Raw genomic sequence first — 27,942 nt, 5'->3', positions numbered from 1 at the left:
AAAAAAAAAAAAAAAAAAAAAAAAAAAAAGAAGAAAATATATGTTGAGATGAATAAATATCAACTCATTAAATCATCAGTCATAAACTATCATTCAGTGAATAGCATACAGTTTTCAGACAGACACTACCTTTTCTTGGTAGTGTCAGGGACAGATTTATCACCTCGTGGAGTGAAAAGTTCAGTGGCAGTCAGGCCTTCAGGTTCTGTCTTGATTCTACCATGGGAGAGATGTGATACTGTTGAAATCCTCAGCTCCGCCCCTCATTTATTCCACACAAACAACCAATTATGTGTGCCTCTATTTTAAGAAAACCCACTAACTGAAACACTGAACTTCTTAAAACAAAAGAGTGAATACCCTTCAATTTACAAAAGGCCTCTTTGCTTCATAATAGTCTGTTTACTCATTACTCAACAGGGAGGCCAGGGTCTGCGAGACTAGAATGAGGCATGGAAGAGTTCTGCACTGGTTGCAATGCCAGTCCTACCCTTTGTTGGATCAAACAAGCTTTGAACAAGACACCTGCATCTCTCGGTACTCCAGTTTCCTGGTTTGTAAAATAACAGAGCTACTTAGAACCTAAATCTTAGATGATCTCTGAGATCCCTTCTAAACCGAACACTCCGTGATTTTCTGTTTTATTCTTCCCGTATCTTCTGCAATCCCACCCCAATGACTTAATGCCCACATACTGGTTGACAGATCAATTAGAGCAAGCAGCCGGAACCCAGCAAGACTGCACGTGGGGCTCAACATGCTCCCGACTGTGGAACTGCCCTCTCTCTCTTTGAGGCGTGGAAGGCGGGAACTTGCGCTCTTTCTTCCCCCTAGCTGTTCATCAATACGTTGCTCAACTGTAACTACACGTAAGCAGAATTTATTCATTACTCGTCTTCTGTCCTCGAATATTTACACCTTTTGCTGCTCCACAGGCGGGGGGCGGGGGGACTTTTAAAATCTCAGTCAGCAATTTGCCCAATTGCAGTGAAAATAAAAAGTTGATATCCCAATTCCAGTTAAATGGCAGCAACGGTGGCGGTACAATTATTGGATCTTCTGCATTCCTTACAAAAATAAAGCAATAGCAAAATTTAAAACTCATGGACAACATCCAACAAAAATTGGTGACAAGGTACCCCACAAGCCCCAAAATGCACGCAGTTGGGCACAAATCACTAAGAGCTAGCATGATACTGGTGTCCATGTGGGAGAAAACAAAGGGAAGCAATGGAGCACATGAAGAACCTGAATGATGAGAACCCCAAAAGGGCCAACAGGTGTTCTTGAAGAGCACAGTGGGAAAACTGGAGAATTGCACCTGAAACAAGGGGCTCAGGGGGCCCACAGTGAGGTCTGAAGGGCTGGAGGACCCCAGCCCCTATGCGCTCTCAAAACTGACTCTCCAGGCAGGATCCCACACCGAGGAGAAACCACTGGGAGTAGAGTCAAAATTGAGGAGGACAGGCAACAAAGACAAAAGGGAAGGTTTAGATAAAAGTGGGAGAGGAAACAGGGCCGCCAGAGTTTCCGAATCTACATGAAAACAACGGAAGAGGAACTGTGAAGTTAGAAACGCTACTGAACTTATCATCCTTCTAGAAATTGAAGAGAACAAGTTCAAAGAATAATTAACAGAGAAGTACCAAGGTCGATTCCATAGACATTTCTATAAGAAAAAGGGATTAAGCAGCAAAATGTTATCTCTGGAGATGTGTGACAATAAAAGCATGCCAAAATGACATATTCAAATAAATATAAAAATATAACATTTCAAAATAAGCTTTAAAATATTTTAAATTATGCAAGAAATGAAAGAACATCATAAATTTGAATTATGAAAATTCAGAAAATGAAGTGACTGAATTCAAGAAAGAATCAGAAATTTTAAAAAGAAAATCATTTTAGAAATGAAAACTAAACTAGAAGGAATATAAGAATAACCTTAAAATACCTGAAAAGTTGGGAAAGTTTTAAAATGAAGAAATATGAGTTGACTTGTTTGACTCCCACTTTAGTCCCAGATATTTAGTGTAATCTGGACACTTACATTCGAAAACACTTTAGAAAACTTTTAAAATACTTAAGGCCCACTATGTTTCTCCATATTTCTGTCTCTCAAAACTTTGCCAAAAAACAGCAATAAAAAGTTGTACTTCATCAAAACCATGTTTGTACTTCAAAGACACCATCAAGAAAGTGAAAAAGCAACCCACAGAACAAGAGGAAATATTTACTAATCATATCCAATAAGCGACTTTATCCAGCATAAATAAAGAACATGTATAGCTCAATAATAAAAAGACAACTCAATTTTAAAAATGGACAAGGGATCTTAATAGACATTTCTCAAAAGAAGATATACAAATAGATAATAAGCACATGAAAAGACACTGAATGTCATTAAGGAAATGGATATCAAAATCACAATGAGAAACCACTTCACGCACTTTAGGGTGGCTATAATCAAAAAGTCATAAGAAGAAATGTTAAGAATATGGAGAAACTGGAACTCTGATGCATTGTTAATGGGAATGTAAAATAGTGCAGCTATTGGAACAGTCTGGCATGTCCTCATAAGGTTAAACATTAAGTTTCTATTTGATCTAGCAATTCCACTTCTAGGAATATACCTAAGAGAGAAATAAAACACATCTATCTACAAAAATTTGTACACAAAAGTTTCAGAGCAGCATTATTCATAATAACCACAAGAGGGAAACACCCCAAATATCCACTAAATAATGAAAAGATAAATAAAATATAGTGTATCTATACAAAGGAATATTATTCAGCAATGAAAATGAATTAAGTACTGATACATACTACAACTGGATGAATCTTGAAAACATTACATTAAGTGAAAAAAGTCAGTCACAAAAGACCACATATTGTAAGATTCTATTTATATAAAAGGTCCAGAGTAGGCAAGTTTATAGAGATAGGAAGTAGATTAGTGATTGCATGGTGCTGAGACAGGGATGGAGGAGGGGGCTGGTTTGGAGGAAATGAGGAGTAACCATGTGACAGCTAATGAATGGGAGATTTTTGAAGTAATAAAGTTCTAAAACTGATTTGATTACAGTGGTAGTTGTACAATGCTGAATACATTAAAGACAATTGAATTGTATACATCACACAGGTGGATTTTATGGTATGTGATTTATAGCTCAATACAACTGTTTTTAGTTTTTTTAAAAAACATACAAAGAGATAAAAGGGATCTGAAAGTGACAGATAATGAAGATGGGCAAACAAGAGCCAACATATTGTTAAGAGGGGTTCTTGAAAAACAAAACCAAAGCAAGGGAACAGATTCTTTAAAAAGTTATTCACGAAAACGTTCCCCAAAAATATTTGAAACCTTACATTTAAAGAGATTATGTACCTGAGAATACTGACTCAGAACAACTGACATCAAGCTATACTCTAGTAAAATTACAGGACTTTAAAGATCATTTGGGCATCTAAGGAGAAAAAAGTACATGAATTATAAGGGAGAGAAAATTAAGATTGTCAGACTTACAAGATTTATGGAAGAAGAAAATGGAGTAATACTTAAGATAAAGAAAATGTGAATCAGGAATTTTGTATCCAGCAGTTTTGACAAAATTTTACCAACATTAAAAAAAAAAAATCAGGAAATATTGTTCCCATGAGTCCTTCCTAAGGATACTAGAGAATGAATTTCAAAGGACCAAAATGACTAGACACGTGGAAGTAAGTACTGGTAGTAAGTATTAAATATGTAGTTATTAAGGAACTAATACTAAGAGAGGCTTAAAAAAAGATACACAATGTGTAATGGCTATATGATTGTATTAGTTTCCTATGGCTGCTATTACAAATTATCACAAATGTGGCTTAAAATAACAGAAATTTATTCTCTCACAGTTCTGGAGGCCAGAAGTCCAAAATCAGTTTCACTTGACCAAAATCAAGGTACCAGCAGGCTGCCTTCCCCCCAGAGGTTCTAGGTTTGAGAATCTGTTGCTTGCTCTTCCAGCTTCTGGTGGTTGCCAGCCTTCCTTGGCTTGTGGCTACATTACTCCAATCTCTGCCTCCAGGAGGATCACACTGCCATTTCCTCTTCTGTGTATAATCTCTCTCTGCTTCCTTCTTTGTGATGGTATTTAGGGCCCACCCAGATAAACCAGTAACCTCCCCATTTTAAGACCCTTAATCCCATATGCAATGCCTTTGCAGTATAAAGTAACCTCAAAGGTATTAGAGATTAGGAGCTGGACATTTTTTGAAGGGCCATTACTCAGTCCACCACAATGATCTAGTACAAACATTTTTTTTAAATGACGGAGGATAAGGATGGCATATGCAAAAAATTTTTTGGATATTTTCAGTATCATAATTGATGCTGGCATTAGTATTGTTATTCCAAGACTGCTGATTGTATACTGTGGGATAAAGCAAATGAGTAATTATGGGGTATTCAATTCTGTCATTCCCTATGTACTTGAAAATCAGAATTCACAGTGTGGAAGAAAGATAGATGAAATATAGGAAAGACAAGGTAGAAACCTTGTAGTCTTAAATCCTAATTGGAAATAGCAGTACGAACTCTCAAGCATTGATATTATGTTCATATCTATTACATTCATTCTCATGCTCTCTCTTTATAGTTCCCCAACTGTGTCCACTGAAAAAGATCTAGAAACAATGGCCAACTCCATAAAAAACAAAGAAATCAGCACCCCGAGGGCCCACATGGTGGTCGTGAGAAAAGATTTTGCATGAAAAGATACCAGGTCTTCCTGGAGAAATGCTAATTCGAGACTGAGGCAGAAAATATATGAGGAGTGGAGGAGGAGGGCGGCAAGAGAGAGCAGGGGGACACAGAGAGGATGACTCTCCCAAGCCCAGAAGAGGTGTCAGTTACCAGACTCTGTATTCACAAAGGTAAAGAAAGAAGGTATCACAGGGAGGTGAGGGAGGCATTGATCGGCCCTGGACACGGTCACGCTCGACAGCACAACACGGAAAGGCAACTGCTGGCAGTATCCAGCCAAATATTTTGTAGGTGCGGGAGAGCTTTGACCTACAGACTTTGAATGTCCCAACTTCACCAGGGAAACCATCACCATCATGTGGGAGAACACCTCCAACCCTCTTGGCCTGCTGACATTAAACATCCCCAACCAACCCTCTGATGGAGACCTATGCCCCTCCAACCCCCATCCTCTTACCTACAGGGAGATAAGTGCTGGTTCTGCATCCACAAGGATATCCAGTCACTCATTCAATTACACATCTCATCGTAAATCCATCAGAAGGCATCCCAGCCTAATAAATCAGGCTTGTCGACCGGCATAATCCAAGTCTGCTCATAAATGCCCCTGTTCTGTGAATACATCATCAGTTCTCCTGGCTGCACGCTGCTATCACCTGGGAGCTTTTAAAGTTACAATGATGGTGGGACCCCAGCCCAGATAATATGAAATAAGAATCCCTAAGGGTAGTGGGCATCTGTATGTAAGTTCTCCAGGTGATCCCGAGGTGCAGCTGGGTTGCAAAGCGCTGTTGAAATACAAAATTAGGTCTCTGAGGCAGCAAGGCTGAGGGTGCACCCTTGAAAATTGGGCTGCTCTTTAAGGCTAAGACTGGCCCATGTGAAGCACACAGAAGCCTCTTCCTGCTTGAATTTCTACAAAATCCAAGATTGCAGCTCAGTTTTTCTCCTTTGCCTTTCTGCAGGATGTGACCCCATAGGGTTCTGCAGTTTTTCAAAATTCTTCTCTTCTGGCTGCAATAGGGAAAAATTGGTGACTAAGACTTGAAAGATTTCTTTTCGCAGAGCAGCAAAAGGTATAAATATTTGAGGACAGAAGACGAGTAATGAACAAATTCTGCTTACATGTAGTTACACTGGAGCAACGTACTGATGAACAGCCAGGGGGAAGAAAGAGCACAGGTTCCTGCCTCCCACGCCTCAAAGAGAGAGAGGGCACTTCCACAGCCGGGAGCATGTTGAGCCCCACATGCAGTCTTGCTGGGTTCCGGCTGCTTGCTCTAATTGATTTGTCAACCAGTATGTGGGCATTAAGTCATTGGGGTGGGATTGCAGAAGATATGGGAAGAATAAAACAGAAAATCACGGAGTGTTCAGTTTAGAAGGGATCTCAGAGATCATCTAAGATTTAGGTTCTAAGTAGCTCTTATTTTACAAACCAGAGGATTGGAGTACAGAGATGAAAGTGACTTGTTCAAAGCTTGTTTGATCCAGCAAAGGGTAGGACTGGCATTGCAATCAGTGCAGAACTCTTCCATGCCTCATTCTAGTCTCACAGATCCTGGCCTGCCTGCTGAATAAACAGACTATTATGAGAAAAGAGTACATTGGAATGGAGAGGTGAGAGGAGGGACTGCATCCCTCCCACATGACATAGCCAAGGCGTCAAGGCTTCTCCATTAGAAGAGGTGAGTCAGCAGCCTCAAGTGTGTGCTTTAGACATACTTTTTAATGAAAAAGAACTTCAAGCTACTGCTGGAAAGAGGAAATAAAGAATCACTAAAAGGCAGCACTGTCATCAGGCACTTGATAACTACAAGACACAAAGGGTGACGGCCTCACTCTCTGACAAACCAAACCCTTGCCGAATTCCACGCACCCCACATAGGCTCACTGAACGGCTACTATGTGCCAGGCCCTCTGACAGTACTGCAGAAAATACAAAAGTTTAACCACCTTTTATGGAGCCTATGCTAAGACAAGCACACAAGTGACAGATTATAAACCAAATGGTGCTATAGTTAATTTAAGGAAGAAGAATGCACATAGAGTTGGGAGGTGGGGAGAAACCAGTATCTGATGAGCTAAGCTTCCTAAGATGAGAATGGAGTTGATGTATTCATCCCAGATCTACAACAACAAAGCCAGCTTCAGGCCAAAGGCTAGATCACCTCCTGGAGAAGAAAAGTGAGAGCCATACCATAAAAATCTTTACCATTTTGCCAAGGGAATGTCTGGGAGGGCACAGTCACCAAACTCTGCATTCTTGCCACAAAAAAATATTTTGAAAAATACAACCAACATGACTGGGATAACTGGGCTGGGCAGGAAAAGCAGAATTACTGTACTGGGTAAGAGCCATGTTTGGGATCCCACTCCTGGCAAAGGCACCCAGGTAAATGTGGTGAGGATCAATGACACCAACTTCATTCATTCATTTGTTCATTCAAGATCAATGGTGCACCTATAATGTGTCAGGCGCTGTGCTAAACCCCAGAAATTCAAAAATGAATCAGACGTGGTGCTTGTTTCAGCATCCACAGGCCAGGGAGTACCACCTGGAGGGGAGTTGGGAGTGGAGGGAGATTGCAGAAGACAGAAATAATTGCAATATAGGCAGTAAGGATTAACATAGAGCCTAGGGACACAAAGGGAGTGGCTATCTAATATCCCAGACAATTTAATTAGCCTCAGAAACCCATCATGGATTTGTCACCAGTGACTTACAGAACCCCTGCCTGAAGTTTTTATACTTCAGCAACTTCCACTTCCAACAGGAGGCTGGGAGGGAGAAAGAAACTTCCTAATCCTAACTTGCTGAGATTGTCAACTAACTAGGGACTGTGTTTTTACAGCCTTTATTAGCATCCCACTCAACGCTTTTCTCATTTCTCAGAGGAGCTCATACAGACACAGTCTCATTCTCAACATTTTGGCTTAAACTGCCACATCTCAGCAGCCTAATATGTTTCCTAAACTCTGAGATAGTATAAGATATCAGGACTACTCTAAAAAGAGAATTCCATACAGGATGTTAGGACATAGTGTAGCTAAGGGCCCAACCCACGAAGAACAGCTGAAGACCAAACACAGAAATGAGACAAGTTCAACCACCTTTTAAGCTCTTGCAGTTCAGATATTAGAGTGTCCTCCCAGTGGGCAGCGTTTAAAGGTTTGTCATGTGAATTGTAATGACTCATTTAGAGTAAGTCCCTTTGAAGTGAAGACTATTTAATTCTGTATCTCTTCTGCTTCTGACTCTCCTTCCCAAATACAGCCTGGCCCTAAGAACACAATACCTGTTGCTGTACCAAATCTTTCTTTGCAATTTCTCTGACACCTACCCCTTCATTTCCATGCCTGCCATTGTCGTCCTGGTTCAGGTCCTCACACGTGCGGAAGTGCTCTTTTGTGTCTTTACAACTCTTATCCATTTCCTCTTCCTAATGCATGACTCTGTGTGTGTGTGTGCACACATCTACATACATATACATATACAGATGTGCATATATATGGATATATATTTATATATATATGTGCGCACATATATATTTTATATATACACACACATATACATATCATCCCCTAGAGGCACACATTTTTGTTCCCCACCATTTACAAGATGAAGGCACATCTCTCAAGCCTGGTATTGAAAGCCTCCTGGGGTATGTATGGGTCTTCCCGCCTCTATCATCTCTTCATTATCTATGGTTTTCTTATTATCTCCTCCCCCCTCAAAAAGAAGGTAATAAACCTCCACATATAAACCATCCTCTCCCCCATTCATACCACAGAGCCACCCTTCCTCTCCTTTTCACTTACCTAAAAGCTGCCCATTCACTTCTTTACTTATACAAGCGGTCATTCCAAACCAAAAGATGCCTTATACCTCTTGGCAACCTCCAGAGTAGAACGTGGTCCCTCGTTCCAGCCACTGCCATCTCTAACCTGAAATACTGGATGAGCTTCCTGAACAGTCTCTCTGGGCCTATTATTGCCCCCTCCAACCCACTCTCCACAAAACTGCTTCAGTGATACTGTTAAACCTCAAGACTCATCACCTCATGCCCCTGCAAGACCCCTTCCAAAGTCACAGACTAAGCCACTAACAGCAGCTGCCGCCAAAAACTGTCCTAGGTTTCGGGGAAGAATATAAATGGATGAGCTCTACCCCATCACAGCAGGACCCCCATGAACATGCTCATGAAGAAAGCGCAGTAGAACATCTCTGTGTGGAAAAAGCGAGGCCTCATTCCAGCAAAGCTTTAGTCCAATTTTGTCCCAGGATTGAATATGGAAAGACCTTGAAAAAGTCACTTAATACTCAGCCTTTGAAACTACAACGATGAAAGGGAGAGAATGACATCATGCAGCATAGTTGGAAGCATTAAATGAAAAAGTTTATGAAACAACCTGGCAGAATGCCCAGCACATAGTATGTGCTCAATACATAATACTATCACTGTGCCTGTCTTTCCATATCTCCCCAGCTGGGCTGATTTCCTTCAAGTCACCACCTTGTCTCATGTATCTCTGACCTTCAACACCAAGTACTGTGCCCTAAACACAGTACAAGCACAATAAATACTCCCTATACGATTGGTTTTATTCCTACGCCTGCATTTGGAAACGTATATTCAGGGAACACAAGTCAGATTCAGAAAAAGCTATATGGCGAAAAATCTCAATAAATCTATGGAAGGAAAGTGAAGATAAGTGATAAGAATTTATGAGGCAGTACACAATGATTCATAAGCACCTCCACTTGGGAAAGACCCCAGGTCCTTTTGGTCTTTCCACCAAAACTACCTTGGGCTGCTCCAGCACTCTGACGCTGAGATTCTCCAATTGTGCTCCTTGATTTGATTTGATTAGAATCACCTGGGGGGGGGGGCTTTTAACCTCCCAACGTGCAGAACTCCCATTTCCAGAAAGATGGAGTAGACATACTTATCCCCATTCCTCCTGCTAACAACCTCCAAAACTCCAGGCATTATATATAAAACTAGTACAAGACAACTCCAAAAGATGGAGAGAAGGCAGACCAGGCAGGGATCTCAGCACTCAAGGAACGTGACAGTTGAGTTCTCTGGGTTCTTTTTGCCTCATATCTCCCAGACCTGTTGCTGGAGAAGCCAGTGACCCAGAAATGCCGATGAACACAGACCAAAAAAAAAAAAACTCCCAAGAGAAGCCGGCTTTCTCTAGCCAAAGGACTAGGAAATGGGCAGCTGCACATGACAGAAAACTTTCAGACAATAACAGCTCTACTCCAGCCAAACATCACAGAAAAAACCTATTACCTTCATACTCATCCCACCAGCAGTGTCAGAAACTAGATTTCTGCCCTCACCATGCTGTAAGGAGATGCTCCACCCTTACCTTCTTCCTGTCAGTATCAGAGACGCCTGAACGGGAAGCTGGGACGCCAGCAAGTCCACCTATGGGTGATAACAAGGCCTCCTGCTCTCCTCGCTGGGGTTTCAGAAGAGTCCCAGTGCTGAGTCAGAACTTTTACCACCACCCAGGGTCAGGAGGCAGAGCATCGGGAGATCACGTGAGCAACAGTAACGAGGCACTCCTGCCCCACCCCCAGAGTGGTATCAGCTGAAGCCAATAAATGATCTAGCCTTCCACCCACACCTAATGGTAAGGAGGCAGCGCTCCCCTCCCCCCACCAGCACATCGGCAGAGAGGAGAAATCTTGCCAAAACAGACATAATTAAGATACAGAAAGTCATAACATAATACCCAAACCATCCAGGTTTCAATCAAAAATCACTTATCATCCCAGGAACCAAGAAAATCTCAACATGAATGAGAAAAGACAATGAAAAGATGCCAGTACCGGCACAAAAACAGAAATATAGATCAATGGAACAGGATAGAAAGCCCAGAGACAAACCCACGCACATATGGTCACCTTATCTTTGATAAAGGAGGCAAGAATATACAATGGAGAAAAGACAGCCTCTTCAATAAGTGGTGCTGGGAAAACTGGACAGCTATATTTAAAAGAATGAAATTAGAACACTCCCTAACACCATACACACAAAAAAAAACTCCAAATGGATTAAAGACCTAAATGTAAGGCCAGACACTATAAAACCCTTAGAGGAAAACATAGGCAGAACACTCTGACATAAATCACAGCAAGATCCTTTTTGACCCACCTCCTAGAGAAATGGAAATAAAAACAAAAATAAACAAATGGGACCTAATGAAACTTAAAAACTTTTGCACAGCAAAGGAAACCATAAACAAGACGAAAAGGCAACCCTCAGAATGGCAGAAAATATTTGCAAACAAAGCAACTGACAAAGGATTAATTTCCAAAATATATAAGCAGTTCTTGTAGCTCAATATCAAAAAAACAACCCAATCCGAAAATGGGCAGAAGACCTAAATTAGACATTTCTCCAAAGAAAATACACAGATTGTCAACAAACACATGAAAGGATGCTCAACATCACCAATCATTAGAGAAATGCAAATGAAAACTACAATGAGGTATCACCTCACACCAGTCAGAGTGGCCATCATCAAAAATTCTACAAACAATAAATGCTGGAGAGGGTGTGGAGAAAAGGGGACCCTCTTGCACTGTTGGTGGGAATGTAAATTGACACAGCCACTATGGAGAACAGTATGGAGGTTCCTTAAAAAACTACAAATAGAACTACCATACGACCCAGCAATCCCACTACTGGGCATATACCCTGAGAAAACCGTAATTCAAAGAGTCATGTACCACCATGTTCAGTGCAGCTCTATTTGCAATAGCCAGGACATGGAAGCAACCTAACTGTCCATCGACAGATGAATGGATAAAGAAGATATGGCACATATGTACAATGGAATATTAGCCATAAAAAGAAACGAAACTGAGTTATTTGTAGTGAGGTGGATGGACCTAGAGTCTGTCATACAGAGTGAAGTAAGTCAGAAAGAGAAAAACAAATACTGTATGCTAACACATATATATGGAATCTTTAAAAAAAAAAAAAGATTCTGATGAACCTAGGGGCAGGACAGGAATAAAGACACAGACGTAGAGAATGGACCTGAGGACACGGGGAGGGGGAAGGGTAAGCTGGGACGAAGTGAGAGAGTGGCACTGACATATACACACTGCCAAATGTAAAATAGATAACTAGTGGGAAGCAGCCGCATAGCACAGGGAGATCAGCTCGGTGCTTTGTGACCACCTAGAGGGGTGGGATGGGGCAGGGGAGGGAGATGCAAGCCGGAGGGGATATGGGGTATATGTATACATATAGCTGATTCGCTTTGTTATACAGCAGAAACTAACACAACATTGTAAAGCAATTATACTCCAATAAAGATGTTAAAAAAAAAGATGACAGAATTATCTGACAAGGACTTTAAAGTGGCCTTCATAAAAATGCTTCAACAAACAATTACGAATACGCTTGAAACAAATGAAAAAACAAAGTCTCAGCAAAGAAATAAAAGATTTAATTGCAACACCCAGGCTACACCCATATTAACTGAATTAAAATTGCTGAGCATTCGCAGCCAGCAGCAATTTTTTTTTTAACTCCCCCAAGATTCCAAAGAGCAGCCAAGTTTGAGAACCAATGCTCCAACTCATGGTTCTCAAACAAAGGTATCTATCAGAATCACCTGGAAAACATGATCAAGGCACAGAGATCCAAGTCCTATGCTACTTCAAGCCCAGGCCTCTATATTTTCATCAGTTTCCACATGATTCTAATAGACACCAAAGTTTGAGACCAGATGCCTTAACTAATCAAAGAAATTTGCAGGTGATTCCTCTCACTTGAGGATGCTGCAAAATTCTTGACCTGAAGGAGGAAAGAGCAGCATTTAAATGACCTTGAAGCAAGAGGTAAAGTTTCAATCATACTTAAAAAAAATAATAATAATAATAATATTTCAGGGCTTCCCTGGTGGCGCAGTGGTTGAGAGTCTGCCTGCCGATGCAGGGACACTGGTTCGTGCCCCGGTCCGGGAGGATCCCGCATGCCGCGGAGCGGCTGGGCCCGTCAGCCATGGCTGCTGAGCCTGCGTGTCCGGAGCCTGTGCTCCGCAACGGGAGAGCCCACAGCGGTGAGAGGCCCGCGTACCACAAAAAAAAAAAAAAAAAAGTCTCAATCATACTTTGGATATGGGTGCCCAGGATACAGTGTGTTTAACCTGGGCTGCCAAATTTAAGAGAAAACAATCTACACATATTGAGGACCAGTTTGAAAATGTAGTTACAGTACAGGTTAAATCCGTTTATGGGAAATAGCATGGGAGCGAAATAATATGTTAGCTGTCACTTGGCCCATGGGAGACATTAATCTCCTTCTTGGCAGAAAAATAAAACGCTTCCACGTGAGTGCCTCTTCCCATCCAAAGAGACCAAAACAAAAAGGGAAGAGTTTATAATCAAGATAGAAAAAAAGGACACAACCAAGGAGCTTTTCCATTGTGCACTGTGGGCTAAGATTTCCAACCAAAAGGCAACATCTCCTGGGCTGGAAGTTTTTTGGCATTTATACTTTCCTAGAGGGACCCTGGAGGCTCCAAGTGGAGTGGAGAGAACCAGTCCTCAGAAACAGAGCTGAGAAATGCAAGGAAGAAGGCATGGAAGTTGACAGGAGGAAGAGGTGTGGTAAGGGTGGCTGGATCACCACCGCTAGACAGGAAGTGCACGGGCAGGAGCCCAGCAAAGAATAACTCTCCCCAGGAAGGAAGGGCCTCCCAAAGCCCCTCTCCTGCCCTTCTCGGCTTTTCCTCTTACTCATTGATGCCTCATTTTCATATCTGGAGACCACCAACATGACCCACCAGAGAGGCCCACCGAAGGTGGCCTGTTGCCCACTGGTACACAGCAGCTGACCAGTCCCTTGGTCACAGGTTTAACCTCAATGAGAGGAGCTGAGACCACCACCTTTAATAGTCCATTTGCCCATTCAATCCAACCTAGAAAGATGGTCTCAGTTTCCTCACTGGAAGCAAAAACACCTACCCTCAGGGGGCCACTGTAAAGATTAAATTAGTTTGCATATGTAAAATTCTGAGAACCATGCGTTGAAAGTGGTGAGTACTGGATAAACATTAGTTCTTGGTATCCTGAAGCATATTCAGCACAGAAGTTAATAGTGCCAGACTGCCAGGGTTTGACTCAGGGATCTATCCATTGCCAAATGTGGGCTGTGAGCAAGTTACTCTGCCTCTCTATGCCTCGGCTTCCCCATCAGTAAAACTCAAACGATGGGAGTACCTTAACTCGTAGGGCTGTTGGGGAAGATTAATCATTTCCTAGAAAGAGCTTGGCACAGTGCCTAGAACATAGTAAGTGCTTTGTAAATGATAGTGATTATTATGTTAGCTTTCTACGATGTGAACAGCACCAGGCAGGTATGTGGGGAGTCCTCTTCATCCTTGAGGAGCTTATAGCCTAGATAAACAGATAAGAAATGCACAAACAGAACCAGCAAGGAGGAGCAGCACAGAATAGGGGACACGTGATGATTCTGCAAGCATGCAGTGTTTCTAACATGCTTCCACACAGGCTAATGGAGTTCAGAGCATTCTGAATACAGGGTGCATTGGGCAAGTGCCCTCTTCTTGGCTACCCCTTGGTAGGGAGTCCCAGGTCTCATTCACCTCTCAAGGCTGATCATTTCAACAGTTCTCCTGGAAAGCACTGCAGCTTCAAGAATAAATGGGGGTAGTAACCACTGTCCTCAGTTCCCATGGATGGAGCCATAAAAGTGTAAGACACACAAGTCTCGTTGAAGTGTTGCAGAAAACCAACTGGGTTACACGCGGTGGGTAGGGGACCAAGGGTTCTAAAGTGTTCCAACACTCTGGGCACAGAACTTGCTGGAAGTGCCATTTTAAGTAACTTTTAAAGCTAGCTGCTCCAGTGTTTGAAAGGAAATATGATGCTTAATATAAAAATTGAAAAGGGAATTGTAAGCATCACAAGGTATTAATTAATCCCATGATGCAAGATTCCTTCTGCTTAGATTACCTCTGCTTAAAGATATATTTATCCAAGAAATTCAGAGAAAGGTAGTGAATACAGGCAACATACAGTACTTAACAAGATTCTGTGATTTTTAATCCGAACAAGGATTAAAAGACTGGAACAAATGTGATGCGGGCATGTACCAGAAGCTAGTTAACCCCTCCTTATTCCTTCCCAAGGAGGCTGACAGCTATTTTAAGTCCACAAAGTAGTCACGCTGTCTGATTTGCAACTTTGGGAATCAAGAATAATATGGCGGCTAGATGTTTTAAGCAGGCATGGAAAATGAAGATAATACACTACTAGGCCTCTGACATAAAAAAAACAGAGTGGGGACTTCCCTGGCGGTTAAGAATCCACCTGTCAATATAGGGGACACGGATTCGATCCCTGGTCCGGGAAGATCCCACATACCGCAGAGCAACTAAGCCCATACACCACAGCTACTGAGCCTGCGCTCTAGAGCCCACAGGCCACAAGTACTGAGCCCACGTGCCATAACTACTGCAGTCTGCACACTCTAGTATCTGCGTGCCACAGCTACTGAGCCCGCATGCTGCAACTACTGAAGCCCGCACACCTAGAGCCCGTGCTCCACAAGAGAAGCCACCGCAATGAGAAGCCCACACACCGCAACGAAGAGTAGCCCCCGCTCACTGCAATTAGAGAAAGCCCACGCACAGCAACGAACAACCAACGCAGCCGAAAAATAAATACATAAAAAATTTTTAAAAAGAGTGTATGATAATTCCTAGATTAAAATCATGCACAGATGAAATTTAAATTGCAATCTGCAGGACTAAACAACAATAATAAAAATAACGATCCATTCCGTGCCAGGCACTATGCTAGGAGTTTGCGTGCATAACTCATTTGGACTAACCCTATGAGGTATGTGATACCTGTATCCTCTTTTTACAGATGAGGATACTAAAGGAGAGATGTTAAGTAACTCGCACAAGTTCACACAGCAAGTGAGGGATACAGCCAAGATTTGAACCCAAACACAATTTGGCTCCTGAACCCATTTATGCTATGCTGTCAACCAAATTCATGTCACAAAAACTATAAAATAGAAAATTAAAGGAAATAAAGAATTGGGGGTAAAGGGTATTAGTTCATTAATAAGAACACAACAGGTTGAAAATATTTTTTTTTACTAATAAATGACAATTGTCTACTCCTAAAACTGGCCATGTGTTCTATAATCAAAGATTCTAATTCCATTGTATATCCATCACTGGAATTCCATTTAATTCAGGAAAAATGCTTACCTGGCATTTCCTTTGGAAGGCAGTGGCACTCTGTGAGGTGGGGGGTGATGGGGATACCTCCTGGGATCAGGGACTAGTCTCACTAGGGACTGAGAGGTACAGGCCTGAAGCAAGAGAAAAAGCTGGGAGGAGACTAGAGCCAGCTGAGGCATCTCCCACTCTTGGGTGATACAGGAGGGTCCTGGCAGTCCTTGTAGGGAGCATCTTAGAAATTATATTCATTGATTCAAAATACATTTTCTATATGCAAAACACTGCAGTCAGCACTGCAGAAGACACAAGTGGGCAGAGGGAGAGCGACCCTAATGATGACAATGTGGGGGTGAAAATCAGACAAAGGCAAGCAGCTAGAATCCATAGCAGGGTCTGGTCAGTCCCTTCCACACAGAGGAGGGTCTGGTAACATCCACTTCACTGAGTGACAGTGGACTGGGCCTAAGAGATGGATGGGGAATCACAGGGAGGGTTGAGGGAATGGTAGGTACCCCAGTTGGGTTGAAGCATAGGGTGATTAAAAGGAACTGTTCAAAACCAGACAGCTCTGAATACCAGGCTAAGAATTTTTGGATCTAATACAGTAGGCTTATAAACTTTTAGTGTCTTTGAGGAGAAGAATATCATAATTATATTTCAGGATAATTAACAGAGCAAAAGTTTATAGGGTAAAGTGGAGGCCTCCAGAAGGTAACTGAAACAGTATGGTGAGAGGTGATAAGCATCTGAACCAGCCAGAGGTGAGACAAGGAGGAACAGGCAGGATGCATGGATGGATATCACTGTGAAAATTCAAGGACACACCTCATTTGAAGTGGGGGGACGGGGGTGGGTGGTGTCTGGGAAAAGCCTGGCCACAATAGGTACTCAATCAACAGCCAACGAGTCCACTGCTCCAAAGTGTCAAGCCTGGTGTCTGAGAAGATGGTGGGGTCATTTAAAGAAGTATGAAGTCATCAGAGAGATTTGAATTCAACTTTGTTGAGCAACGGGGTTAGCAACATGTTCATTGGGGTAGAGATAGCCAGCAGGAAGCTAGAAATAAAGATCTGGAGTCTGGACTAGAGTTAGGGATCTAGGAGCCAACATGCATAACAAGGGGGGGGGGGAGGATGAAACTGAGCACTTACCTTAGAGGTCAATGTGCAGCAAAGAAGAGCAGGTACACACAGGGGGGCTATGCATGGCCAATCGAGAGCCTGCAGAGAGCTGAGTGAGGCATCCCAAGAAAGACAAGGATAGGCTGTTCAGGGAGAAAACTCAAAAAAGAATGAGGACAGAGAAGGGTGACAGTAGAACAATTTCTACAGGGCAGCCAGGACAGAGGTGGGAAGGACACGGCCAGGGACTGAATGAATATTGAGAAACTGCAGAGAGCAGACCACTCTTTCATGAGGCTTAGCTGTAAAAGGAAGAGGACAACATGTTAATGAAGAAAAAGGTGGAGAGAAGAGAGTTTTCACATAGAGAAGTCACAGCACACTCCTGGGCAGAGGAGTGAGCCAGTAGGGGGAAAGATGGAACAATGCAAAGGTGGGGGTAGGGAGTGATGGGGTAATGAACAAAGATTCAGGAGAGGTGGGCTAGCAGCAGAGGGACGGCAGATGAATCTTAAAAAGAAAGAGGGAAAAAGAAAAAAACTAATCAGACTTCATAATTTAAAACTTTTGTGTTTCAGAAGACATACCAAGAAAGTGAAAAGACCACCCACAGAATAGGTGAAAACACTTGCAGAGCTATATAATGGATTTGAATACAGAATATATAAAGAGCTCTTACAATTCAGTAATTTTTTTAAAAAAAGACAATCCAATTTAAAAATGGGCAAAAGATCTGAATAGACATTTCTCCAAAGATGTGAAAATGGCCAATAAACACATGAAAAGATGTTCTATATCATTATTCATCAGGGAAATGCAAGTCAAAACCACAATGAGATACCACTCCATACCCACTAGGCTGGCTAGAATCAAAAAGCCAGATTATAAGAAGTGTCAGTGAGGATGCAGAGAAATCAGAATCCTAACACACTGCTGGTGGAAAAGTAAAATGGTGCAGCCACATCAGAAAACAATCTGGCAGTCCCACAGTGGTTAAACATAGTTACCATGTGATCCAGCAATTTCACTCTTACCTACCTACCCATGAGAAATGTAAGCATATATCACACAAAAATTTGTGCACAAAATGTTTACAGCAGCATTATTCATAATAGCTAAAAAACAAACAACCTTAATGTCCATCGACTGATAAATGGACAAACAAAATGTGGTATACCCATACAATGGAATATTATTCAGCCATAAAAAGGAATGGAGTCCTGATACATGCTACAATATGGATGAACCCTGAAAACATCATGCAAAGTGAAAGAAGCCAATCACAAAAACCCACGTACACCATGGTTCCATTTATATGAAATGTCCAGAATAGCCAAATCTAGAGACAGAAAGTAGATTAGTAGTTGCTTAGGGCTGGGGTGGATGGGGGTGGAGGAGATGATAGTTAAAGGGTACAGTGATGAAAATGTTCTAAAATTGACTGTGGTGATGATTGCACAACACTATGAATATATTAAAAACTACTTAATGGTACATTTTAAATTAGCGAATTGTATGGTATGTGAATTATAGCTCAATAAAGCTATTAGGGAAAAGGGAGTGGAGGAAAGAAGGAAGTTCTTTTTTCCAAAAACAGGAAGGAAGGAAGAAAAGTAGCAGAGACCAAGTCTGCAGTGTAGGGCAGGAAAGTGGGAAAGATGGAAAGGGGGGTGGGCATGGCTCCAGGCTGCTGGGGGAGCAGGATAAGGGCAGCAGGAGGTCACTGAGGAGCTAAGGGCAGCCTCAAGGCAATGAGGTGAGAGGAAGTAGATAATGACAGTCAAAGAAAGCATTCTGAAGATTTGAGTTCCGGAAGTAGCAGCATTACGAGTAAGCGATAGTAAACAATGAGTCTGATTAGGGTCTTGGACACGGATGATTGGCAAAGGTCAGCATGACGAGTGAGTGTGAGATTCTGACCACTAAGTGGACTGGGACATTTTGGGCAAAGGAGACATGGCGAAATCATGAAATGTACAGATAAGGTAGAAATACATTTGCCCCTCAAATTCCAAAACACCAGCTCCAGAGGAACACCCTGGGGCACCTGAGAGCAAAATAAGGGTGAATAAAAACAGATATTATTTCTGAGAAGTGCTGTATCTTTGAGACTCATCATCCCCCAAAGATTCATCTGGTCCAGGCAGAAGATAACAATGGATATTAAAGCATCTGGACAAATACCTAATAAGGTGAAATAACCTGCACTTCAATGATGACATCAGCGAATACACCAGGGCCTCTATCTGAATCCCTACTTGTCCACAATCCTGGAAGACAGGACCCTTTGGGGGGTGGGTGGGGGAGGGGAGAGGGCACACCCAGAATACAGCAGAGTTGGTTCTGAGAGCTTTTTACCACACACCACAGGTTAGGTTTGAGTTACAGTACCCCATTTATGGTGAACCAACATATGTAATGTCCTAATCTGGAAGCCCTCAAGACAGCAGGTTCAAGAGGCATCCGCAGGTAGCCTGCTGTGTGGGGTTATTGTAACCTCTAAAATCTACATCATGGAAACCATCAGCCAGTGAAGCCATTTAGCAAGGAGGGAATAATGGCCAGAGAATTCAGTTCAGATTTGACCAAGGACTCCCAAATCCCCCAAATCACTCAGCAATAAGACAATATATGTACTGCTTTCAGACTTTCTACAACTGGAAATTTCTTCCACTTGATAAATAATTTGATGGTGCTGGCTATATATATGTACCTGATGTTGGGGGAGGGGGCTATACACAGAAGCACGAGACAAGGTACTCAAAGAACACTCGACATCACTGGAGAAGCTATATGCAGAGGAGAAAGAACGCAAATTTTTATGGTTGACGATGATCCAAGGATGGCTTTGGCAATATCTCTCATCCCACGTGCACTCTTGCACTGTGACCTTGACACTCCCCACCGAGAAGTGAAGAATACTTCTCCTCCCCTTGAATCTGAGCCAGCCTATGGCCCGATTTGACCAACAGAATGCAGAAGTGATTCTGTGTAACTTTGGAGGCCAGGCCTTAAGAGGTTCCACCTTCCCTGCTTGGAACACTCCCTCTTGAAAGCCAGCTGCCAGATCAAAGGGCCACCATGCTATAAGGAAATCCAAGCTACCCAATGCAGAGAACCTGCACACGGAGGACTACCAAAGCACAACCATGAGAGTGAAGCCTTCTAGGACCTTCCAGCCCAGCCACAGCAGAATGAAGCCAAGTGAGCGATCCAGTCCACACCACATGCAACAGAAGAACAGCCCAGCCAAGCCCTGCCTGAACTCCTGACCCACGAATCATGAGCAGATTAAACAGACACTGTTTTACGCCGCTGAGTTTTGGGGTAGGCTGTTAAGCAGCAACAGATAACTGAAACCAACTTGAAGCCAGGAAACTAGGGGTGAGTTCTGGTTCTGTTATGTGACCTAGTTATGTGACCCCGGGTGGACGACTTCCCCTCTGGACCTCAACTTCCTCATCTGTAAAATGAGGAGGCTGTACAAGGTGAGCTAAGGTGCTTTCCAGTTCTGACAGGCTGTGCCACACATGCCCAGATCAGTGAACGGGCTACGCAACGAGAGCTACGAATACAGAGGGAGCTACGACTTCAGGATGAAGTTAAGGAACCATATGGACGAGGAATCAAGAGGACTGGAGTGTGAGGCTTAAATGAGGCAGCACCTAGAACAATACATGGTCCATAGTAAGTGCTCACTAAATATCAGCTATAATCATTATTCTTTCATCTTATCAGTTCTGTGACTCTGGACAAGTTAATCTCTCTGATCCCCAATTTTTTCATCTGAAAAACAGAGAGAACACTAATGTCCCAATTTCCACATGAGGAAAATTCTGTGTGTGTGAAAGTCGCATGCAAATCAAAAATCACCTACAAACGTAAGGCATCACTATGTTATTAATACCCTTATTCTTTGCACCACTGTCATGAGAAGTCTTCTTCTCACCCAGCAAGCAGAGACAGCCAGTTGATGGCACTGGCCACCAGGAAGGCATACTGGGAGAGGGAGAGGGAGAGACAAATACAAAGGAGCCACACAAGCTTTCAAGCCTAGAAGGATTTTATCACCCACCCACCAGCAACGGTCAGTGAGCCAGGTGCCCTTTCTGACACGGAGGGCACTATCCCCTAAGAGCAGCTCCCAGACCAAGGTTATATCTTGAAAGAGCCTAGCACTACAAGTTTGAATAATTTTCTACATCAGAGTCAGAGAGGCCAACAACCTAAGGGTGCCCCACCAGTGAACCGTGAACCAGACCAACTGCCCAGCATGGAGTGAACATTCCATAAAAAATATTAAATGAATAAGCATTGCATTTGAGAGTCTGAAGTCAAAGCTCCCAGGTTTAAATCCTGTCTCTGCCATACCCAGCTATGCGCAATAAAGCAGGCAACATATCCTCATTTATAAGGTATAAGGAGACCCACCTCCGGAGAAGCAGTGAAAATTACATGAAAAACCTCTAGGATCCTGCTTGATAGTTAAATGCACGGTGTGTTTTTTAAGTGCACAGAACCTCTGACACCCAGATGCCCTTCAACCCTAGCCATAACCTTTTCAATCTCCGCAGCACCCTGAAAATGAGCGGCATCCATCCAAAAAGTCATTCCATCCAGTGTTGATTCTGAAAAACTGCCAGCCCTTGGGAGTGAAAGACCTGGGCTCATTTTCCAAGAGTTTCTGACAAGGCAGCACTAATACATTTACATTTTACAGCCTGTGCTTTTCCAAAACAAGGAATGAGTGTGGTGTGGATTTAACCCTGAAAACCCAGTGATCATGCAGTTCCACGGACACTGCTCAGGAGGGATGTGAAAACCAGCCAGATGAGGTGCTTGCCAGGTGCTCATGAGACAGAAAAGCTTCTGCTTCCACCTCTACTCAGGTCTTGGCTGACATGATTTGAATGTACTGGTGTCCAGCATCGATCACCAAGAGCTGGAAGTTAGGACCCAGTTCTCAAGGTCAGCCCTGTCCTTTCTTCCCTACCTCACCATTCTCAAAGCAGAACCCATGGTTCACCATGTCCCACATCTGCATTGGGAACACAGCTGGGACCAACTGTGGTTCCCCTTCCTCTTATGGTGCACCACTGTGTGTGAATCCAGGCAAGTTACTATAGGAACTACACCACACAACCCCCAGACATTTGCTTAGAAAAGAAACTACATGTTGGGAAAGAGAGGATAAGATCCAGCAAGCTGGAGGCAAGCCTGAAGCCACTGTTCCTCAAAGTCTGGCCCCAAACACCTGCATTAAATCACCTGGAATGCTCCTTAGAGGTGCACAGTCCTGGGCTCTCCCCAGAGGTGTCAGATTAGAATTGGAGGTGGCAAGAATCCGACTCTAACAACCTAGGTTATGAGTCCTAGCAAGGACCAAATGCAGAGACTGTGAGAAAAGAATTAAAAGGTTAAAAACACTTTAATTCTGATCTTTCTTCTTCTGTTCATTCTTGCAAAACAGAGCCCTGGTGAACCAAACAAGACAAAAGCCAATTTCCCAGTTTATGCATGTCCAAGAAAATTAAATCATGATGTGATGAAAACTCATACTTTAAAATTTAAAAACCTGCTCACCAAAGCAACAGGCCCGGACAAAAATTAACCCAAACATCCTATATTAGACCAACCAGCTCTATTCTGAGAGAAGCAAGATAAGATCTTGGCTACAGCCCCACTCTGGTCCCAGCCATACCCAGTAATTCAGCTCTGCATTCCACTGCAGGGTTTGATGTCTGGGGAAACAGGGGGTGCCCGCCTAGCTCTAGCAAATATGGCTGGGGGAAGGTTATTCAGGGAGAAAAAAAAAGGTAAGATTTAACAACTCACACATCTCCATGAGAAGGAAGAATAATCGAAAGTAACTGACCACAGTGGACTCATATCAGACACTCAAAAAGATGTCTCAAGAATTGAAGGAAATAGCCACCTGATGGAGTAACCCTTGCCTGAGATGCTAACACCCTGCCATCTACAAAGCCATTAAGGAGAAAAAGGGCATGAAGACTGTCTCCACATCGAAAGTACTACCTTTTCAAAACCAGAAGACACAACCTACTTGGAGGGGTAGTATTTTCTGTCACTTACCAGTGACAGGCACACAGTAGGTGCTGACCATCCCTGAGTCTTGCGGGGAGGGCGTCAAGCTGCATGAAGGAAGAGCAGAAACACTCTTCCCCTGTGATGGGCAGCAGGAACCTCAGCTGTAATCTCTGAAACCAGAACTCCTCACTCTGGGAAGTGCACCACGGGCGGTGGGGGGGGGGGCAGCCTTATTCACACCTCATGGTGCAGTACAGAGGCTTCCGCCCCGCCCCCTCTCCCAAGGATGGACCTGGGGCTTTGAGCTGAAAATTCCAGTCACCCCCGATAAATTCTTCAGCAGCGGTCCCCTACTAGCTGTCGAAACTTAACATTAAGCCACAAAACTAGTAACCGGGCAGCTTTCACCACACCTCCCCCCTTCAATGACTGGCACTTGCAAAGGAGTCGTGGCAAATAAGGCGTTTAGGAAGTGACTCTGACACCTGGCCGGGGTTACCTGGAATCTAAAAACAAAAACCACTCCTGTATTATTTTCTTCATTCAGGAAGCAGGTATTCCCCCTTTAAAAGACCTTCCTGAAAGCACCTCTCCCAAGGGATCCCAACAGGTAAATAACACCAAAGCTTCCCTAAACCGATTCTAAAGAACCACGTCCAGGCTGCGCTCACCCACTGGCTTCTCCTCAGAAGAAGAAGGGATCCGGGAAGTAACTCAATCAGTCCTGGATGGGTAAGGATGGGGGAGTCTGCAGGTGGGAGGAGGAGGGTGAAGCAATACCGCTCAAACTTTGCAGTTGCTCTTTAGCAGTTCTGGGCAGGAGCCCGCGGAATTCTATACAGAGAAGGGGAGTCACCCTCCCTAACAGAAAGGCCCCCAAATCAGCCTAACCCACCAGCTCTGCGTCCGGGATGGCTGCGCATCCCGTCCACTCACACATGCCCCTCCGGGGCAGTCCCCTCCCTGAGGCCCCCTCACCTTGGCCTCGAAGCAGATGCCGTGCTGGAAGGCGTCCTCGTTGTGCAAGGGGATCCGCAGGTCGTGCCCATCGTCCACAAGGTTGTACTTGGTTTTGCTGGGCATGGTGACCCGCGGTGGACCGGCTCCTCCAGAGGCGGCGGCGGTGGCAGGAAGGGGCTGGCGAGACCCAGAAGAGGGGAGGCGAGAGAGCTGGGGGCGACGGCGCGCGGAGGGGGCGCAAGCGGAGGGGCGCCCTGGCCGCGCGGCGGCCGTGGAAGCCGGGACTCGGAGCGACGCCGAGGGCCGGGCTGCAGCGGGCGGCGCGGATGCGGGCGACGCGAGCGGCGCTGTGGCCGCGCAATTCCTACCGGCGAGGAGGGTGGCGGGGGCGGCGGCGGGAGCTGGCGGCGCGACGACCGGGCTGGGGGAGGGGAGCAGTGGGCGCGCGGCCCGCGGCGGGACTGGGCGCGGCACTGGCCCGGGAGCAGTGGCGCGGACAGCCCGGGACAAGGAAGAAAAGGCGGCAGCGGCAGCGGAGCGAGGTGCCTGTCACGGAGACGCCGGATCAGCCGCCGGCGAGCGGCTCCTCCTGCGGGGTGGGCCCGGGCCGGCTCCTCCCGCGGGGCGTCCAGGCCCCGCCCGCCGCCGGGTCCGCCCCCGCGCTGCCCGCCGAGCAGGTGAAAGTCCCCGAGAGCGCCGCGCCCGGCTCTGCCCGCGTCCAGCGGCCCGACCCCGGGAACTTCGCCCTGGCTCTAGGCAGCCGGGATCTCAGGAACCCGGGCTCAGTCCTGTTTTTGTTTTTGGCAGTCAGAGTCTGACCCAAGCTACTGATAGCAGCAGCGGCGCCTTGGATTTTCTGTTTTTGTTTTTTGTTTGGGGAGGGGGAGGGGCGGTGTTTATTGTTTTGTTTTTATGTTTTACCAGGAAGGCCCAAGTCCTGGCCCATATATATATATGCAGATCTGCACTGAGAGTGCCCTTTTCTCTGGAGAATCAAGACTGCACCCAAATGGGAGAGTATCGCAAGTGCTTTGTGTTCGTTCCTTTGAGCAGTGATTTGTGACTTGTGTATTGGGGGGTTGTGGAGATGCCTTTGGGGATGGTTTTAGTATTTAAAAGCCATCAGCCTTGTGGAAATGGAGTAGGCCAAAAAAGAGTACTAAGGAAAAAAGAATCCACCACCTTTTTATTTTCTTGAACAACCTATAACCGGGTATGGACAAAATGAGCTCCCAAGTTATTTCTGTCTTATATTATTCTTCCTATCTTAGTAAGTGCTTGAGTTCAGTTTGCCTATTGTTAAAAGGAGGCCCATTCACTTTTCTCCTTTACATCAAGAGTTTTTTGCCAGGCAAAAATGTGCAAAGGAGGAGGCCAAAGGGGCAGTTACTGACCAATTATTTAGTATCTATCAAACCCCATGGGTAGAGGTACATGATAACTATGATTTACATGGCTTAATGTTACCCCAGAGTCACCAAAAGCAACCAAACAGGCCGGTGCCAAGGCCAGCCCAACCTGAGATCACTGAGACCAGATGGTCAGCTCCTCTGTCGAATTCATCAACTTAAACCCGCTTTTAATACCTTGTGGACACATCCACCCAGGGCAACCTGAAACCCAAACGTCATTGACTGCTTGTTGTATAGTCAAGGTTTGGCGTCACCATAAAGCATCACAATGAAATTACTTGCAAAAGGCATGTCTTCCTATACTATTTCAATGATAAATTTATGTAAGAGAATGCATTATTGCCATAATTATATTTCTGATTTTGTCCCATAGTGCTAACATACAATTGCCCTTTCCTATATATTGCCTACTCCCTATCTGCTGAAATTACTGCTCAAGATGTAGCATCTTCTGGGATATCTCCTTATATAAAATCAAGCTGATGACTAAAATTAATCACATATATTATGCTGTATAGACTTTATTCATAAATATTAGTAAGAACCAAAAATAATTTGCACTGAGGAAATGCACCACTAACCTTTTTATAAATACAGGACATGAAAGTCTAATCAGGCATGTTTGACTCTTTGAATGTCATCGTGGTTTTAATATGCATCATAATGCACTCTCTAAAACCTGGCACAGGAACTCAACAACTAAAAGGCAAGACCTTAAGTACTTCGTTTACATCTCATATTCCCTCCTGAATTTAAAAAGTCTTCTGAACGCCAAATGGCCTTTTTTTCTAGATTAACTTGGGTCCCACTGGCCTGCTACATTTATCAGAATTTCATATCTAACTCTGTAACACGTTCTTTGTAGACCAGACACAAAAAGCTAAAGCCCCAAAGATATTTCAGGATCTAGTATAGAGACTACTACATGGTAGACATCCAATAATTATTTATGGAATTGAATAATAATAATAGCTAATATTCATTGAGCTTTCTCTATGTGTCAGGCATTGTTCTTAGAGCCTTGCCTGTATTATCTCATGTATTATTCACAACAACCCTTAGGTAAGCCCCATTTTATGAAGAAACTGAGGCAGAGAGGGCTACATAACTTGCCCAAGGTCACACACTTAAATTAGAAAGAAGCCAGAATTTGAATCCAATTCTTTGTCAGGAAGTGTTTCCATCGGCCTGGATTGTCATGAAAATCTTCTTATTGCAAACGACATGCATATCAAATGCAGGGTCCATGTTTTACTTAGGTATATTTTGTTGCTAAGCTATATTTATTCCACTTCAGTTAGGTGAAATGTTCCCAGAAGAGGACCGTCCTCTGCTTTGGCCTACACCTACTATAACGTCAGAGCCACACAGGCACAAAAACACCCTTCTTCCAGAAACAATAGGCATCCAAAGTAATTTCCTTTTTTTTAAGCAGTGATTTCAATCTTGTTTTTGCACCTTTAAATGCAAGTGAATTTCACCCACAGCATTTCCAAATTTTTTTTAAGTTTTATTTCTTAAAGTGAATGATAGGTACGTGTATCACTTTCCATATCCGTCTGTATTTTAAATATTGCACAATACAATTTTAATCTGAAGTACATTTAATTAAAATATAAATTGCTAAAGCATACAATACTTCCTATGTTAAATTTTATTAAAACTTTGTTTAAAAATGAATTGGAAAAAATCCTAACACAGAACTTTAGAACTGGAAACTACTCAGAGATCCTCTAATCCAGCTCCTTCATAAAGCCAAAGGAATAGAAACCCAGAGAGGTTAAGTAATTTGCCTAATCATCACTATAGACTAGATCTCCTAACTCAGTAATCTTTTCATCACACGAATATGGGTTAAAAATAAATTGCCAGCAAACTTTATTTGTAGCACACAGTTGGAACTGAGAAAATTAATTGGCTTTTGATCATAAAATACCTGCTTTTCTATGCTGAGCACTTCCTGTGCATTGTCTCACTTGACCGTAAGAAGCAGGTACTATCAGTATCCACATTTTACAGATGAAGAAACTGAGGCTGGCAAGGGGAATAGCTTGTGTAGGTCATAGAGCGGTAAGTCCTAAGACTCCTTTCATGACTATAACCAACAAAGAATGAAGAGTATGTCAGCTTGCTCAGTACTGCTCAGATACACACACAGAACTCACAAAATCTTTATATAAATAATAGTATTAAATATTAACAACATGTAATGATTCCTTTCCATTAGCTAACAGTTAACTCCAAAAAGCTCCAATTATTTTTTCATGGCACCATTTCTACCTGACACTGTTTCCCCAGGCAAATAGATTTAGAAATCATTAGCCCATTTTAACAGGTGGCAGTAAAGATGTTAAGTGATTTCTCTGCCACCCCCGAAACATCCTCTATCACTAATAGTCTC

At 43.5% G+C, this 27,942-nt stretch overlaps 1 protein-coding gene across 4 annotated transcripts in view; it reads right to left on the bottom strand.

The window, feature by feature from the left end:
• The window catches only part of NOS1AP (nitric oxide synthase 1 adaptor protein), a 314,198-nt gene extending 289,567 nt beyond the window's left edge, over positions 1 to 24,631 (bottom strand). For 3 of the 4 annotated variants that reach the window (XM_007458419.1, XM_007458421.1, XM_007458422.1), the window contains exon 1: positions 24,148 to 24,252. In XM_007458419.1, coding sequence (XP_007458481.1) covers positions 24,148 to 24,252 — 105 coding nt within the window. Of the gene's footprint in view, positions 1 to 24,147 lie in introns of all 4 variants that reach the window. The other variant, XM_007458420.1, reaches the window with a different exon arrangement.
• Positions 24,632 to 27,942: the final 3,311 nt, after the last annotated feature.

Source organism: Lipotes vexillifer, unplaced genomic scaffold (genome assembly GCF_000442215.2).
Source record: "Lipotes vexillifer unplaced genomic scaffold, Lipotes_vexillifer_v1.1 scaffold1312, whole genome shotgun sequence".
NCBI classification, from domain to species: Eukaryota; Metazoa; Chordata; class Mammalia; order Artiodactyla; family Lipotidae; genus Lipotes; species Lipotes vexillifer.
The sequence above is the reverse complement of the archived record's forward strand: the minus strand, read 5'-3'. Positions and strand labels throughout refer to the sequence as shown.